At 33.9% G+C, this 15,130-nt stretch overlaps 1 protein-coding gene across 2 annotated transcripts in view; it reads right to left on the bottom strand.

Moving 5' to 3' along the window:
* LOC115875526 (sialin-like) overlaps nt 1–15,130 on the bottom strand; it is a 37,508-nt gene that overhangs the window by 1,110 nt on the left and 21,268 nt on the right. For both annotated transcript variants that reach the window (XM_030891005.1, XM_030891006.1), the window contains exons 5-8: nt 8,389–8,512; nt 7,151–7,332; nt 4,811–5,090; nt 1,159–1,400 (exon numbers count right to left, since the gene is read on the bottom strand). In XM_030891005.1, the coding sequence (XP_030746865.1) occupies nt 1,159–1,400; nt 4,811–5,090; nt 7,151–7,332; nt 8,389–8,512 (828 nt within the window). The remainder of the gene's footprint in view (nt 1–1,158; nt 1,401–4,810; nt 5,091–7,150; nt 7,333–8,388; nt 8,513–15,130) is intronic.

Raw genomic sequence — 15,130 nt, 5'->3', positions numbered from 1 at the left:
TTTCAGCAGGATCGTGATTAATCAATGACCAGATTTTTCAAAACACCCTGTATACCTTTTTAAAAAATCTTAAAATATGTAAAAAAACAAAATAAAATATACGTGTTTAAGCGTTTTTTCGGAAACTTGACCGTTTTTTAAATAAAAAATATTGTAATATTTGAGGGGTGGTTTCACCCTCTTGAAACCGGAATTTCGAAAAATCCCTTCTTATCGAACCTCTACACCCTAGAATTAACCTGTATGCCAAAACTGAGCTTCTTACATTGAGTAGTTTAAGCAGGATCGTGATTAATCAGTATGTCAGTCACTTAAGGATTTTATATATTATTATAGATAAGAAATACTTTTAAAAGTTTTATGATCAAGCATGCTTTGACATATTTACTGTCATTGCTTAGTAACATCACACTGAAAAATAAATCTCATGGGAAATTAGAATTTTTTAATTATCGAAGTAAAACCAAACCAAACCAAAAACAGTCAACCTCCATTATTTTTATTGTATGGTATTTGTATGGTCTAATTGTATGGTCTAATAAATGAATATTGAAAATGACACTTTAAAGCGACGTCTTTTTCATCATTTATTTCAAAATATTTTTAATCGAAAATTATTCATGCTTCCAAACTAGAAGTATTTTGCTACAATGTGTTCTTCAAAGCAAATTACAATAAAATACTGCGAGATATACACGGTGAGTCATAAATTAGTGCAAATGTATTTATGTGTGTTATATTTCCACACCAGAAACACGCCAATGAGGTTTTTTTTCGAGAAAAAAAAATGATTTTTTTGAGAATTTTTTAAAAAATTTCAATCGAAACAATATATTTACGTAAAAATTTATGAAATAAGAAATTTATGTATGGCAACACTTCTCTGATACTCATAGTAGTAGTAGATTAAATTTAGAGGAAGACAGAAAAAGAGTTTTTTTTAATATCTGAAGTTCGCTTTTTCGAAAAACAGCATAGAGAACATATATTTCTGTTATCGGAATCCTCCAGATTTAAAAATATTTGCACTTTGGATTGGATGTTGTATTTTTCTTTACGATTTTATAAGAAACATATTTTTTATTATGTTTATTAACACACATTCTTCTCTCTTCCAAAAAAAAAAGAATAATGACATATAAAAGAGGCAATACTTACATGCTCTGAAGTAAGATAACCAACTACCATGGGACTGATAAATCCTGTAGTACTACCAATACAATTAGCTATTCCATAAATGGTACCAGCGAAATTGGGTGCTAAGTCTTGTGCATTTGATAAATTAGTAATGGTGCCTGCACCGTTTGAAGCTAAAGAAAGTGTTAGAAGTATCACAGCCCAGTTTATGTGACATCCGGCGAAAGTCTGCGCCAATAGAAGTACTCCAGGTATCAAGTGAGCTGTAACAAAAAAAAATTAATTATCAACTTATTTTTTAAGAAAGTTTTATTATGTTTTATTAAAAATGTAAACTTCTTATTCAGTAGAGATCTTTGTTTTAGTATTCAGTGTACTAAAACAAGAAGCTCAAGTGTTAAGCTTTGAGCATTATTATTGTTGAGATTGCTATGTGATGTCCAACTGATTCTTTCGCTGCGACTGTTAAAGTGCTCTGTTTGAGCTAATCTCATACGCTGGCTCAAGAATATGGTGTCAAATACCCTGAAACGTTGGTTCCAATGCTGTTCAACCATATTAGCACCAAATCTTTGTGGTTAAAACTTTCGCCAAACTGCGCTTCAAGAAAATGCGTCCAACATTATGATGATTAATACTGTAAAATTCATCATAAAGAACGACACTGTGTACATTTCATCTTCCATTATAGATGTAATTTTCTTCTGTACTTCCATTATATTGTGTAGTACAGTTACAGAGAACCGAAAAAAACAAAAATAAAAAAAAACAAGGTCTTATTAAACTGTGGAGTGTGCGTGCAAATAGGCCCTAGCTCTGCCGAAGAGATGGGGTGGGTTTTAAGCGCCACTGGCTTTGCACAGGATAAGCCAGAAAACCCCCAAGATATTCTTGGAATCTAACAAGACTTGTTATAAAAAAATATTAGAAAGATAAAAAATTAAGGGATGAATGAAACACTAAGATAAATTAATAGAGTATTGTATAATGATATTAAATAAAAAAAATGAACCAAATTTGATGATGTTATATATTATACTAAATTTAATTAAAAATTGAAAACCGAACCGTATGTACCTTGAACTCTTGAACCTTGAATCAATATAAGATAAAAATGCAAGGAAAAAAAACAAATAGGGAAAGATAAAATTTTCAGTAACGTTTACTTGTCTCTTCTTCCGATCTGATCCAGCGACGTATTTGCCAAGCTGAGTGCTGTAGAGGGAAATCACTTCCAGAGAGACGTACTGCAAAAAGTCTGCCAGAAAAAGCAAGCCAGAAAAATCCTGGTGGAAAAATCCTGGTCTTAAAAGTCTGGTGGGAACAATCCTGGTCTTAAAAAATCCTGGTCTTAAAAAATCCTGGTGTAAAAAAATCCTAGTCCAAAAAGCCCTAAAACCGAGAGCGGTATTAGGTTTACGAAATAAAAAAAGAAAGTTACCTAGAAGGGATAGTTTGAAACAAAAGGAACATACAGCTATAATTAATTAAAAAACAAAACACGTTGCAACTGTAGAAATATAGAAAATGTCATAAAAAGTTACCTTGCTGGGCTTCACAAAAAATGTAGTTTTTTTTCCGAATAAGTGGATGTCCAAATTGCTGGATTCAGAAAGCAGAAATTACTGGAACTATGTTCCTCTTCCCAAGAAAATCGACGATGACAAAGAAATAAAACAAAAGGCTTTCCCTGTTAAGAAATAATTTGAATAGTACAAATCACACTAGACAAAATGGCGATCAAAAAAAACTTACCAGCCACGAGCAGATTAAAATCCCGTATAAAACGGCTCAGAGATACTTTTAAAAGGTAAGGTACAACTCAAACAGCAAAAGTATCACTTATAATAGTTCTAGTCAGTGATTATCCCCAACAAACGGGTAAAACAGGAAAATTCCAACAAATTACACTGACCAAAACACCTGCTTTGAAGCTGAAGGGAAAAATGGGAAACCTAAATCGATCAGATAGAGTTCCGGTCCGAAGAAATTTGATTTATACTGCAAAGTTGCAATTTAATATTCTGGGAATTTAGAAACATTGCCAAAATAAACATTACTTAGAATTAAAAGTAAATTCCAATAACCATTCAAACATAAACATACCAAACCTTATGCCGGTGACGATGCATACAAAATATTACGGAAAGGATGTCGATTATGCAATCAATAATTATCAGAAAATACAAACATCAGAATTTAAAGGAAGTACTGCTCAACCTGACAACAGCGCTGATCTGAGCAATTCAAATATAAATGACATTATTAATAATAATTGCAATTTGCAGAAAATACAATACCTTGCAATTTGCAGAAAATAAACAAATGATAGATTTCAAAAAATATGCAGGTAAATAACTTTATTTTGAGCTCTATAATGAAATATAGGATCAAATAATATTTTAGAGACAATCCACACTTGTTAATAAATCTTCTAAGATAATACAAGGACAAGCAGTACCGCAGAACTACTAGAAATTACGGCAAATAGGCCAACATTCAGAAACATACACAAGTCCAGAAATTAAAGGTAATATTTTGGTGAATTTGATTATATTAGCATAAGATAATAAATTTTAATTATATTTTAGATCATTACCGATTGATTACTGATTGATATATGGCATGGAAAGTAAAATAAATTAAGCAAAGGAGAGTAAGAAAGATAATGAAATATAGCTGTAATGAATATTTGTTTATAAAAATTAAATGCAATAAATTTATTTATCATAAATAAGTTTGATCCAACTTGTAAGCAAAATCGGTATATATTTTTTTAAACCTAGTTAAAGCTAAATTTGGACTGTTACAACAGGGTATTAAAAAGTAGTGTATCAAACATCAGTGGGTGATTCTACGGATAAAGCTTTTTTTTTGGGGGGGGGGGATAAAACAAAAAGTCCGGATAAACATATGCTCTAAAATATTTTCCTAGGAAGTTATAGCACTCGAAAAGATAGACAAAAATAATATATTTTTGTTTATTTTTAAGACCGCGTAAACCGCGGCCTTATACATATATCTATTACATCCAACTTTCTTGAGTCATAACTCATCACACAGTCTCAGGGCTTTGACAAAAGCCAGTATCTGAGACGGTTTTACAGAGGTTAGTTCTCCATCTCCGATATAAGTCGTACCATATAAATCTTTGATTTTCTCGGTCGTAAGTTGTGAGAATTTATTTCGACCAGAAGATTCCCATTCCAGGTTACAGATGGAGTCTTCAGATTCTTGAGTTCCGCTTTTTGGTTTCTCCTTGGAAGGCAAAACGGTTCTGGTCCAGTTAGTGGAGTGTTCTTTCCTTTTCTAGGTAGATCGTTTTTTCATTGCCTTCTATCCCTTGGTGGGCTGACACCTAGAGTAGGAGGACTTTATTTTCTTTATTTAATTTGTTCAACTTTTCTAGGCATTCTTCTACCAACTTTGAATTGATGGTTACTGTCAGATGGCTTTTTCTTGTTTCCGATAGTTCCTACTTAAGATAACTTCTACGCATCTTTCTATAGCCTACATTATATAAACAAATGACTGAAGCGACTAGTCCTGCATCATCTATTTCATAAGTTGAAACATCTTTCAAAACGTCAAAAAATTATGGCAAGTGCCACTTTAAATGTCAAATTAAAAAACTGTAAATATGATATTGTAATGTTTTGTTCTACATACTTACATAAAATAGTAAAAGACTTCCTAATTTCCGTCTTGCTCATCAGCTTCCTCCTCAAGATAAAATCACCCACTCCTCCAAAAACAAATCCTGCTAGCATTCGGGCGAGATACGGCAACGCCGCCAGCATTCCCGTGTGCCCGATGTTGAAACCCAATACGGTTGACATAAAGTAGGGCCCGGCCGTCATCAGGAAGAACAAACCCCACAGGTTGCCAAATTGGGCGATGAACAAGGCCCAGGCCGGAAGTGATGCGGCAATTGACTTGTAGGGGGGGATTCTCTGAAAAAGATAAATTGATGTCGTAAAATAATATTTAGGTTGAAATCATGAGTGATTGTTTTTTAGCTGGAGGAGATGGAGAATTAAGCTCTGTAGAACCGTCTCAGATACTGGCTTTTGTCGAAGCACTGAGACTGTATGATGTGGTTAAAACTCAAGAAAGGGAGGCACAATAGATCTATAAGTGCGCGGTTATTTACTTCCTCTCTCCAACACACTCTGCATCTATCATATACTGAAGATACATTTTTGGTATTTATTATAAAGAAGATATCTTATCCATCCAAGATTCGCTGATGACATAGTCCTAATTGCCAATAGTCCTGAAGAACAAGCACAAATTAACGAACTGAATACAGCCAGCAATAAAGTAGGTCACAAAATGAATATAGCAAAAACTAAAGTAATGTACAAGGAACTGGTAGACAAAAAATATATTCTAGTAAATAATACAACACTGGAAAAAGTAGAAGAATATACATATTTGGGACAACTAATACACAGCTCGGGATCTTTACTACAAGAAATCAACAGAAGAATTAGGTTAGCATGGAGTACTTATGGAAGAAACTCAATCATATTCAATCTAGAATACCACTTTATCTAAAAAAGAAAACATTCGACCAATGTGTACTGCCAGTCATGACCTATGCATCCGAAACCTGGATACTTAAAACGGACATATATTATAAGAGAACTGCAGGTCGCACAACGCTCAATGGAACAAATAAAAGTGTGCAAGTAAAGAACTTATTGGTCATCTTAAGGCTCTCTTCGATGTCATATGGGAAAGCGGAGAGGTACCTCAGGACTTTTGCAACGCAAATATAGTGAATATATAGTGAAGAACAAAGGAAGTGCATCAGACTGCGGAAAGTACCGGGGAATTTCACTCTTGGCTATCGGCGGAAAAATTCTTGCAAAAATTATGTCAAACCGCCTGCACCCACATATAGAAAAAATCCTTCCAGAATCGCAAACAGGTTTTCGCACTAACCGCGGCACCGTCGATTCCATATTTTCCATCCGCCAACTACAGGAAAAAGTAAAAGAACAGCAGTCTAAACTTTATGTTGCATTCATCGACCTAACAAAAGCCTTCGACTCTGTGAACAGAGATGCACTTTGGGCAATTATGAAAAAGTTCGGAGTACCCAACAAATTTCTTACAATGTGTAAAAGCCTACCATAACAACAACCAGTCAAGAGTGTCACATCATGGATCACTGAGCGATCCCTTCCTGACAAATACAGGAGTTAGGCAGGGATGTGTCTTAGCGCCTCTCCTATTCAACATATTCATGGCAGCGCTCTCCATTATAGTGGACAGCAAACTGCAGGAGAGAGGACTGGGCATTAGATACAGATATGATGGCGGTCTGTTCAACATAAAAAGACTCAGGGCAAAAACACGTACAAAATTCATCACAGAACTTCAATACGCTGATGACTGCGTTCTAGTTGCAAAAACTGTACAGCAATTACAAGAAATGTTGAACACCTGGGCATACGAGGCTTTGGGCCTTAAGCTGAACATCGACAAAACTAAAATCATGTGCACTCCCCGGAAGATCACACCAATGCTATAAAAATCGGAAAAGAACTATTGGAATATGTAGCGGAATTCAATAAGCCCGGTAGTTTGATTTCGGAAAAGGTCAATAACGACTCAGCATAGGATTAGCAGCACATCCAGAGCATTCTGGAAATTAAAAGACAGGGTTTTCTACAACCATGACCTGAGCACAAAAACGAAACTTGCAGTGTACCGAGCAATAATAATCCCCACCATGTTATATGGGAGCGAAACCTGGGTGCCGTACCGCCGACACATGAACGCATTAAACAAGTTGCAACAGAGACACCTTAGACAACTCTTAAGAATCAAATGGTTCCATCATGTCTCAAACGTATCGGTTCTTGAAAAAGCTTCTTGAAAAAAATAGTACCCACGAGGAATCAGGAGACCTACATATATTAAGAAATTAGGAGTGAGAGAGGCTACACCATAACTGAAAAGCTGAAAATGCGGATGATGATGATTATAAAGAAGAACTTACTGATTTATTTGAAATTGTCCCGGCCAGTGAGGTATCGATATGTTCTTTCTCTTCGCTGGTGATCCAAGGGTGATTTTGGGGTGTATCGTGCACGAGGAATAGCCAGGCGAAAGTCCAAGCTAGCACGATCAAACCCGTAATGTAGAAGGCCCATTCCCAACCCAAACTGTCTATAACACTACCTATAAAATAAAATTAATTCATTTTATACTAATCACTTAGTATAAATGCAATATGTATATTTTAATGTCAAAAACCACTTTGTTCCTAATTCAACATTTCGAATAGCCGTTTATTAGTTTATATCCATATATATTTTTTTTCCTTTCTTGGGTATGAGGTTTTTTTAATTTTAAATAAAAAAAAACCTCATACCCAAGAAAGGAAAAAAATATATATATGGATATAATTCTAAAGGTTTAAGAAAAAGAAAAAAAAACTTTTATAAGTTTATTAGTCATTTATTAGTTACATATTTTTCATTTTTAAAATTTTCATCCATGTTAATATAATTTTTCATTTGGTAAAGAACATCTAGAAGAATTTAGAATAAGTGGAAGGGGAGTTAATCTCTGCAACCTTAGAGATCTATTGTGTCCCCCTTTCTTGAGTTCAAGAACATCTAACTTTATACTTTAATATTTAATATATCCAAAATCTCATTATGCTAATTATGAATTAATTACTACCAAATAATAGTTATGTTAGTTACCAGAGCTGGAAGCTCACAGAAAACTTAAGTCTTTACTTAAATCATTTCAATGATTTAAATCATTTGATTTTAAGTCATATTTTGAAAGCTGACTTAAACTTTAAATCATTTTCAAAATGACTTGTGACGGAATTCCGAAATAAAAAAAGATTTAAAGACTAAAAGTTTATTTGATATGTACTATATGTAAGGAATTATACAGACTGCCATTTTAAAACGATAAGCGCAAAGCGATTTCCAACTGTGGCGGGAGACCAATTTTCTGCAAGTCCTTGCAGTTGCAAGAGAATTACCAGAAAATATCAAGCTGTTTTTGAACTGTACCACTTCCATCAAGAAAGTTGTAAATTGGAGAAACTTTTGCCGACTGTAAAACGGCCTTTAGATTAATAAACTACTAAACTGCTAATGACAAATTGTTTCTCCAATTCAAACCCTTAATTTAATCACATAATAAAGTCCCTAATGCTGTCCAATCAATTTGGGACGCTCTGTTTATCTTTATAGCCCTAAACGAATGACTTACCTAACAAGGGCCACGTTATCACCGTGCCTAGCGACCCCCCTAAAGTGGCGCTGATAAATTTCCCTTTCTCCGAGGGCGGAGCCCATTTGGATATCAAACAGTGTATGGCTGGGTAAATAATAGCCTGAAAAAAATACAAAGGTATCAACGTAAAATCTTGCACTTAATTCCGCAAGGGATAATTGCGATATATATTCACAAAGCCAATATTTGAACTGCCAGAAAAGGATAATAATTGTTTAAACCGGTCAAACATATTGTACAGGATGGGTCAAATTCGACGCTTTTAAATGGAAACACCCTGTTCTATAGGAGATAGACGAAAACTAATATCGGTGTCTGGGCCTCAATTTTCATCAAAAACATTATGGTGAAAACCGCACATCAATATCTGTTACCGTTTCGGAGTTACGGGGTGTTTTTCAAAAATATGCATTTTTAACAAATCGCTGTAACTTTTTTACTATGGAACATTTTGTATTTCTATGAAAACATTTCCAAAGCACCTTTTTACGTAGAATTTAATGGTTTAAGTATAACTTTTTTAAAATTAATAATTTAAGAGTTATCAACAGAAAAATTTATTTTTTATTTGGAACACCCTCTATATTTTTATTTAACTGAAAAGAATTTAAAATTACCTTTCCAAAAATATAGCACACTTGATATTTTGTTATAATCCTCTTCGAAATAAAGAATTTTTAAAAGTTCGCCACTTTTAACTAGTAGGCTTTGAACCCCTTATTGATGATATGCCCTTAATGGAACTCGAAAACATATTTTTCCAGCAAGACGACGCACCGCCTCTGAACGCTGAAGTTATCAGCAAATTTTTGCAGCCAATTTCAAGAATAATTGAATAGCTAACCAAGATCCCAGCCGTTGGCCATCGAGGCCGCCTGACTTAGTGCCCATGGATCTAATCCTATGGATATATTTGCGGGAGAATAAAGGTTCCTTATTCTTCCGTATAATCTAGACAAGAATTAGAAATACTTAGCAGTTATGAGAGGGTATCTTTCACCCCCACTGAGTTAATGAATTCCGCGAGAAATGTTCAAAAACTGCCCTGTCTGTCCATAACAGAAGACGGTCGATATGTCGAACACCTGTAGCAAAATCTCATGTGTTGGTTTGCTATTTATGTTTATTGTTATTAAATATAGTTTAAATGTGTTGATGTTGGTTAAATATATTTTAAATTGTAATAAAATTCTGCATTTCTCATAGCAAATATTATTTTCATTTTAATTGATGCTCACAGCTAGAATTTTTTTGCATACAGCCGGTGCCGTTCAAAGCCTACTTATTTAAAGCGGGCGAATTTTTATATACTCTATATCTCGAAGAGGAATCGAGCAAAATATCAAGTGTGTTATATTTTTGGAAAGGTAATTTTAAATTCTTTTCAATAAATTAAAATTATACTGGGTCTCCCATATAAAAAATCAAATTTTCTGTTGATAATTCTTAAATTATTAATTTTAAAAAAAATATACTTAAACCATTAAATTCTACGTAAAAAGGTGCTTTGGAAATGTTTTCATAAAAATACAAAATTTTCCATAGCAAAAAAGTTACAGCGATTTGTTAAAAATGCATATTTTTGAAAAATACCCCGTAACTCGGAAACGGTAACAGATATCGATATGCGGTTTTTACCATCATGTTTTTGACAAAAATTGAGCCCCAGACACCGATATTAGTTTTTGTCTATCTCCTATAGGAAAGGGTGTTTCCATTTAAAAGCGTCGTATTTGACCCACCCTGTACAGGGTGCGAGTCAACGATAGAGTAAAGTCCATTATTCCATTTGTTTCGAGGTTTACAAAAAAAAATGTTAAATGTAAAAGTTATAGGGAAAGTTAAGATACATAAATATTTTAAAATTACTAAGGTGTATTTTTTATTTTATTTTTAAAAATCTCAAGTTTATCATTCTAGGAGCTACAGATGCCCGACGCACTATTGCCAAACACCCTGTAATTAATTTCCTGCTATGCGTTCCAATTGTACCAACTTATTTCTTTGTAAAATAAAATAAACTACTTTGAAATGACCGACACATCTATACAATTGTCACATCTATCACTATCAAGGATTTCATCGTGGGGCAGACTATAAATTACATTGTTGTAACCAATCGTGTTCTACCATTTAAGTTGTATAAGATGAGCCATAGTTTCTACAATTAAAGTAGACGGTTATAATTAGTGATGGGAAAACCGATTATTGAAATTAATCGGTTTTCCCATCACTAATTATATATATTCAATCAAACTATAATTAGTGATGGGATTTCACTCGAGTTTCAAGCGATTTCAATAATCGAGAACTCGATTACTGAATCGAGCGAAATATCGTATTTAAAAATACGGTTTTTCGCCTATCGCTTGTCGCTTGTTTTAGTCGTAACGCCAAGTAGTAAGTTACGTGCGCAGAGCACATATTCTTTCGGTGATGAATGGCAAGTAGCAAACGACGAGTGATTTTCTTGATCGCTTGCTTGATTTAGTTTATTTGAAGGCATTGTCAATGTAGGTCGTAAAATTTTGTCACTCAGATACACAACGGATAACGGCGTATAAATTTGCTACCTGAAATGTAGGTAGAATATTCGCTCGGCTTTTAATCGAGTATGTCACATTAAAATCGGATTTCAATATATTTCATTCTAGGATCTCGTGCGTCCGTCGCTCTTAACTAGTCACTCGCATCACTCGTTCATAATCGAGCGATGTCGGTTATTTCAATAATCGAGTTATCCCATCACTAGTTATAATTTGTAAAATTTTTAGTTAATACAGAGTCTATACAGTAAAAGCTCTTTCCTTAATTGGAATTAATATCCACAAAATTAATATTTTAACCAGAGAAGAGAAAGGCACGGCGATTATTTTACAAAATTAAGCTTGGTAAAAGACCGACGGACGAAAGGGTTTTTGTTTAAACATTTGCAGAGTGTATCGAACCCTGAGGGCATAATTCCCGACTCGCAGAAGCAAAAAGTGGTGGTGCCGGCCGGCGGAAAATATATATCAAAGGTTGTTTTGCTTGTTGAGGGCTGAAATCTGCCAGGTCTCGGAGGTAATTTATTACCGGCGATAAGTAGGGATTAGGGCGATTGTAATTTATATACAGAGGTTTATTGAAAGGTTTCCTAGGAAACGAATGTTTTGTCCAGTGTAAATATCTTATAATGTGATTAGATAGATTTATATACTTAATACAAAACGATTTTGCATTAAGTATACTGGGTGTCATTGAAATGGTGTAAAAAATTGGGGGGTGATAGTACTCCTAAAAATAGTAAAAAAAGTTCCTATAAGTATAGGGTTGAAAATGCATATTAAGGGAGTTAGAGGCACTGAAAAGGTGAATTTAAAAAACGGTTGTTTTAAAATTGTAGGTAAAGAACAAGATAAAATTTCGAAAAAAAATCCTCTGCCATAAATTTTGACCCTAAATCAAATGGTGATACTGAAAAATTATTTGGAAAAACGGAAAGGGTAGTTTTTGCAAGGGTAGGGGGTTGTTTCGTGAATAACTTTTTTGAGGTTATTTTTTTGCAACGTGGATTTATTTTTTGAAAACTACATACTTTTTCCTACAAAAAAGATACTCTTGTTCCACATCGCCCAGAGCGATGGTTTTCGAGAAAATTGAAGACAAAGAGTTTACACTGATGGGTTGCTAACTGGTTAATCAACATAAACTTATGAGAGTTATGGCGGTTCAAAAGTAATCAAAATTTCATGATTTTTAAAACATCTTATTGCTTTAAAAAACGAAATAATCCAATTACCAAAATTCCTTATTAAAATAATGCATTCCTTAATTCATTCATAATAAATGTTCAAAGTGACCACCATTCATTTCAATGTAGATATGATCTTATCCACGATCTGCGTACCCTGTGGAATATCCTTGTTGCTGTCCAAATTTGATTGAACAGTCAATAATGCGTTGCCGTAGTTGCTCTTCAGTATTAATCGGCATTGAGAAAACCAAATTTTTTTAAAACCAAAAAAGATTATTTCGTTTTTAAAGCAATAAGATCTTTTAAAAATCATGAAATTTTGATTTTCCAATTAATTATTTAATAACTACTTGGTTACTTTTGAACCGCCATAACTTTCATAAGTTTATGTTGATTAACCAGTTAGCAACCCGTCAGAGCAAACCCTTTGCCTTCAATTTTCTCGAAAACCATCGCTCTGGGCGATGTGCAACAAGAGTACCTTTTTTGTAAGAAAAAGTATGAGTTTTCAAAAAATGAACCCACGTTGAAAAAAAAAATAACCTCAAAAAAGTTATTTACAAAACAACCCCCTACCCTCGCAAAAACTACCCTTTCCGCTTTTCCAAATAATTTTTCAGTATCACTATTTGATTTAGGGTCAAAATTTATGGCAGAGGATTTTTTTTCGAAATTTTATCTCGTTCTTTAAGCCTACAATTTTAAAACAACCGTTTTTTTAAATTCACCCTTTCAGTGCCCCTAACTCCCTTAATATGCATTTCCCGCCCTATACTTATAGGAATTTTTGTTTACTTTTTTTAGGAGTACTATCACTCCCCGATTTTTTTACACCATTTCAATGACACCCTGTATACCCCGCTGGCAAGCGAACCTTTAGGTCGGCGTTTGCATGTATAGGAGTGAGTCGTTATGGCAATCCAGTAAGTCGGAGTGAACAAAAATACGAAGTATTTATTACATAACTACTTAATCTGACGCTAGATTCCATGCGCTTGGGAAAATACTCGCCTTCTGTCTTTATTCAGTACATCTTATTTTACTAAGCGTGTTGACCGTACCCTTCGTACACATGAAAACCGGCAACCAAGACCAGAAATGCCGACCCTTAGTAGATATATACGGTAATCGCAAAACAATTTCCGATGCACATCACAAAACATCCCCCTCTGTACAACTTCTTCTGTCTGTTAAGAAATGAATGAAAATAAAGCGCCTCTCGTATTTGTTCGCATACTAAAAATTTGAATTAATGCCTGTATACTCTTATGATATATTTTTAATCCATTTTTTATTACATAGCAATTAGGTATGTCAATTACAGGCTTGTTTTCTAACATTTTTTAAATAAAACAAATTATAAAATTTTAATATACAGCATGCCCCGATTGTCTTTATAAGACGAAAAACTTTCTTATTGTTGACATTTTGAGAAAAATGTATTCTTCATAATCACGGTCTTTCTGCCGAGGAGCAAGGGGAGAGACACCACCTACCTGCTGAGCCTTATCCAGGGCCAGAACTTCAACATAAGGATATCGTGTTGGCGAGTCATCAACTCGAGGGAGGAGGGTCATGGTCAGGTCCTCACAATAGGAATTGACCTCAAATCCAAGGAGGCAATAGAGAAAAAGGGACATCCTCTATTATAGATACGGGACAACACCGGTATCAGGTGTAAGGAGAGACCAAGTTAAAGAGGTGGAGAAAATGGAGACAGACCCTCCAGCCTCCCCCTCACGGGTTCCTCAGCCGGAGGCAAGCTCCTCGACTGTGAAGGGCGGCACGGAGGGCCAAACTCCAACCGTGGAAGAGTGTGTACCCTCGGAGGAAGAACTGTTGTCAGAGGAGGATGGGGATACCCTGTCCCTTCTACAAAAGGGGTATGATGGGTTATAGACTGCGCGATAACTCAAGGAAGAGGGGCACAATAGATCTTTAAGGTCGCAGTGATTAACCCCCCTCTTAATCATTCTACATTCTACATTCTTCATAAAAAATTTTGTTTGTTCTGTAATGATTAATCCAAATGACTTTTCCAAATTTCTATACTGTTTTAGAGAAAATCAAGAAAAACATAAAAATATTGTTGAATTTTTTTAAGTCCTAAAAATTAAAACGCGTTTCTATGGTAATATAATTTCGATTTCATCCTTCGATAGATTGTTATTGACAGAATATTAATTAATGTAATATTTTTTGCTGTTACAGAATGTGAAAGAAGCACAAAATTTATTTAATTCAATGCTACGAATAGTTAGCGGAAAATGTGAAACCATCTATCAAAGAAAGAAATTGATATTAAATTACCATAGAAACGCCTTTTAATTTTTTGGACTTATTAATTATATTAATTAATTAAACTAAATTTAAATATATTTTCATGTTTTTTTTTTGAATTTTCTCTAAAACGGTATGGAAAGTTGGGATTAAACCGGTTAAAACCTATTTTTTATTCTAAAACCAAACCATTTTAGAACAAAGAAAAATTTTCATGAAGAATGCATTTTTCTAAAAATGTCAATAATAAAAAAGTGTTTTTTCTTGTTAAGACAACCGGGAGACATACTGTTTGTATATTTGTCGTAGGTATGAAAAAAGTAAAATATAAAATGGACAAACGCTTCTTATATTGCAATAGAACTGTTAGTTTTGCAATTCAAACGCCATATTTCTTTTTCACAAATAAAAATATCCGACAACACTAAAATCACTGAAATTTCCGCGGCTGACAACGAAAACGGAAAAATATAACAGCACTTTTTGTTTCGAACCTGCATATCAAAATTACGCTGTACCATTATGTTTTTGTTTTTGAAATAATATAAAATATAATAGAATTGTCTAATTACTAATTACTTAACTTGTGAATTTTAATATTTTAACTATCTCTCTCTGACAATGCAATAACTAACTTTTTGTCATTATAAAGGTGAGATTTTAAACGGCAACTGTCATAATATGTCATATTTTAATTTTAAA

This window comes from Sitophilus oryzae, unplaced genomic scaffold (genome assembly GCF_002938485.1).
Source record: "Sitophilus oryzae breed Bouriz unplaced genomic scaffold, Soryzae_2.0 scaffold_1389_pilon_pilon, whole genome shotgun sequence".
NCBI lineage: Eukaryota > Metazoa > Arthropoda > Insecta > Coleoptera > Curculionidae > Sitophilus > Sitophilus oryzae.
This window is presented reverse-complemented; position numbering and strand designations above follow the sequence as displayed.